At 49.5% G+C, this 3,128-nt stretch overlaps 1 protein-coding gene across 1 annotated transcript in view; it reads right to left on the reverse strand.

The window, feature by feature from the left end:
* LOC103257216 (solute carrier family 23 member 1) overlaps nucleotides 1-3,128 on the reverse strand; it is a 17,147-nt gene that overhangs the window by 7,624 nt on the left and 6,395 nt on the right. Inside the window, exons 11-12 of the mRNA XM_021710794.1 lie at nucleotides 2,938-3,062; nucleotides 2,378-2,514 (exon numbers count right to left, since the gene is read on the reverse strand). Of these exons, the coding sequence (XP_021566469.1) occupies nucleotides 2,378-2,514; nucleotides 2,938-3,062 (262 nt within the window). The remainder of the gene's footprint in view (nucleotides 1-2,377; nucleotides 2,515-2,937; nucleotides 3,063-3,128) is intronic.

The following is a 3,128-nucleotide window of genomic DNA, read 5'->3' on the forward strand; positions in this document are numbered from 1 at the left end:
ATCCTTTCGCCTCAGCCTTCCAAGTAGCCGGAACTACAGGCCCGCGCTACCACGCCCGGCCAATTTCTCGATTTATCACAGAGATGAAGTCTCGCCAAGTTGCCCAGGTGGGTCTTGAACCCACGGGCTCAGGCAATTCACTCACCTCACCCTCCCAAAGCGCTGGGATTACACAGACTGAGCCACCAAGCCCGGCCAGAGGTCTTGCTCTTTTGACCAGGGTGGTTTGAACCCATGGGCTCAGGCAATCCTCTCACCTCCCAAAGTGCTGGGATTATAGGCATGAGCCACTGCACCTGGCCTGGGAGGTATATTTTAAACCACTTTAATTGGTATTACTATTCAGTATTATGATTCCATATTTGGAAAATAAACTCGTTTTTACAATACAAACCTCAGGAAGTCAAACTAAGTAAAATTTTGGTGGGGGTAGGGCTACACCAAAGAGTTTTTACAGCTAGGGGAATCCTCCTTTAGGTGTAGCAGAGGCACATGAGATCTCAGATTTTTCCAAGAGTGCTGGGGTTGACAAAGGTTGAGTAAAACACTGTAAATCTAGCAGAAGGAGTGAGGGATTTCCACTTACTGACAGCCTTGGCTGAGAACAACCCCGTAAGTAGCAGAAAGCAAATATGTCCCAAAGTCTGAGAGGAGAGGGCACTAAGACAGGGCTGGGCCCTCAGGATAGACTTTCAGTACTTGGCAGAGGTAGTTTGGGCTTGGCTGCACAAAGATACAGGTGGCAGAGTGGAGAGGGAAGAGCCATAAGGATGGCACAGGACTATGGTCCTGGTGTCATTACTGCCCGCTATTGCCGGGACACATGGCAGCCAGCCTAGAGCTCCCTCCCTCTGGCAGGCTGACATCCCACCCTCTTTGTGCCTACTTCTGAGTCTCCAAGTCTGCCCCTCTCCTAGGCCCTACCCAGTCTCCCTCATCCAGGAAGCCTTCAGACTTCATTGCTTATTTAAACCCAGCTTTACTTCCTACCTTGTACTAGGAGCTCCTCAAAACAAACTGACTTACGCATTTTCTGCACATCCTCCTCAGTGTCTATTCAGGACCAAGCATTTGCTGCACTAAATGGACTGCCCTATAAGGTTGGGCTGTGGATAGGTAAAGAGAGGAAACAAGGCTTGGTGGCTCAGCCTGTAATCCCAGCACTTTGGGAGGCCGAGGCTAGTGGGTTACATGAGCCTGTGGGTTCGAGACCCACCCAGGCAACTTGGCAAGACCTCATCTCTACAATACATCAAAAACTAGCTGGGTGTGGTAATGCGCGCCTGTAGTTATGGCTAGTTGGAAGGCTGAGGCGGAAGGATTGCTGGAGCCCAGCAGATCAAGGCTGCGGTGGCTGGGAGCGGCCACTGCACTCCGTTCTGGGCGACAGAGTGAGACTCCAACTCAAAAAAAAAAAAAATTAGCCAGGTGTGGTGACAGTTGCCTATAGTTCCAGCTACTTGGAAGGCTGAGGTGGAAGGATCGCCTGAGTCCAGACCAAGGCTGTGGTGACTGTGAGCGTGCCACTGCACTCCAGCCTGGGCAACAGTGAGGCTCCTCAGAAAAAAAAAAAATCCCAGATCTAGCTGGGCATTATGGCAGGCACCTGCAGTCCCAGCTGAAGGAGGCTGAAGCTGGAGTTTGCGTGAGCCCAGGGGTTTGAGGCTGCTGCTATGGTAGCACCTGTGAGTAGCCACTGTACTCCAGGATAGTGAAAGCCTGTCTCAATCTTTTTAAATACCAGGTTTGCAGTGTTTTAACTTTGTGATTTTATGACTTTGTGGTCATAGTTTTTGAGGATTAAATAAGAAATTTCAGCTCTATCCTGACCCCATAGTACACATCCAGTAAATGTTAACTATGTTGTTATCAGAGCACCTGGTAAAATTTATTATCCTTTTACTGGGCACCTATATTTGGGCCAGGAAGATTCCCAGGGACCTCACAAAATATCCTCCATGATCCCTGCAAAAAGTTCTGGTACCAAAGGGAAATATTAGGGCGTCTTCTAGAAGCCATTGTGGCTGACTGCTGACACTTAGAACAGGTTTTGCCAACAAACTGATGCTGCATTTATATCTATCCTACTCCAAGAAAGCAAAAACACCCTCTGCCCAGTGGCTCTAAAGGAATGGAGTGGGGGACTCATAGGACCCAGAAAGGACTCCCTGTCCTCACCCTCTTCAAGACCTATGAAGCGTGTCTGTGCCTCAGTCTCTCCCTCCAGCCAACGGGCACTTCACCAGCCCATCTGTTCCTGCTGCTCCCTGCAGGGCCTGTGCGGCATCCAACTTGGCCACAACTCCAGCTCAGGGTCCATCTGTTGGAGGGCACCAGTCCAGCTAGCTCTCTGTCCACTCCCAAGACGGAACCATACCTGGCACTGTGTTGTCGAGTATGAAAGCAAGGCACCCGCCCACAAACATCTCCGTCGTCAGCAGCACAGTCAGAATCTGATCCACTTCAGGAATGCCTGTGGAACAGACCAATGGCCAGTGGGCATCATGGTCCCACCTGGAGAGCCGAATTCAGGGACTCTACAGGCTGCAGCCTACTGATGTCCTTGTGCAGTCATGGCATGAGCTGGTACAAAGCCCTGACTTTCCTATCTATGGGTTCAAATACCAGTTCTGCCTGTTGCTAGCTGTTGACTTGGGACAAATCACTTAAGCTCTGTGAGTCTCTCCTCCTAATCTGTAAAATGGAGAAGATAAAAGTATGTTTCTTCTTTTTTTTTTTTTTTTTTGAGTTGGAGTCAGGTGATCCTTCTGCCTCAGCCTTCTAAATAGCTGGAACCATAGGCATATGTCACCATGCCTGGCTAATTTTTGATTTATTGTAAAGACGAGGTCTGGCCATGTTGTTCAGACTGGTTTCGAACCCCTGAGCTCAGGCAATCTTTTCACCCCCGCCTCCCAAAGTGCTGGGATTACAGACTTGAGCCACCATGAGCTCACTTCATTTGCAAAACAGCTCCGTGAAACAGATACTTTTGGCCGAGTGCAGTGGCTCAAGTCTATAATCCTAGCACTTTGGGAGGCAGAGGTGAGAGGATTGCCTGAGCCTATGGGTTCAAGAACAGCCTGGGCAACTTGGCGAGACCTCGTCTCTACAATAAATCAAAAAAT

This window comes from Carlito syrichta, unplaced genomic scaffold (genome assembly GCF_000164805.1).
Source record: "Carlito syrichta isolate Samal-C Ts95f unplaced genomic scaffold, Tarsius_syrichta-2.0.1 Scaffold80101, whole genome shotgun sequence".
NCBI lineage: Eukaryota > Metazoa > Chordata > Mammalia > Primates > Tarsiidae > Carlito > Carlito syrichta.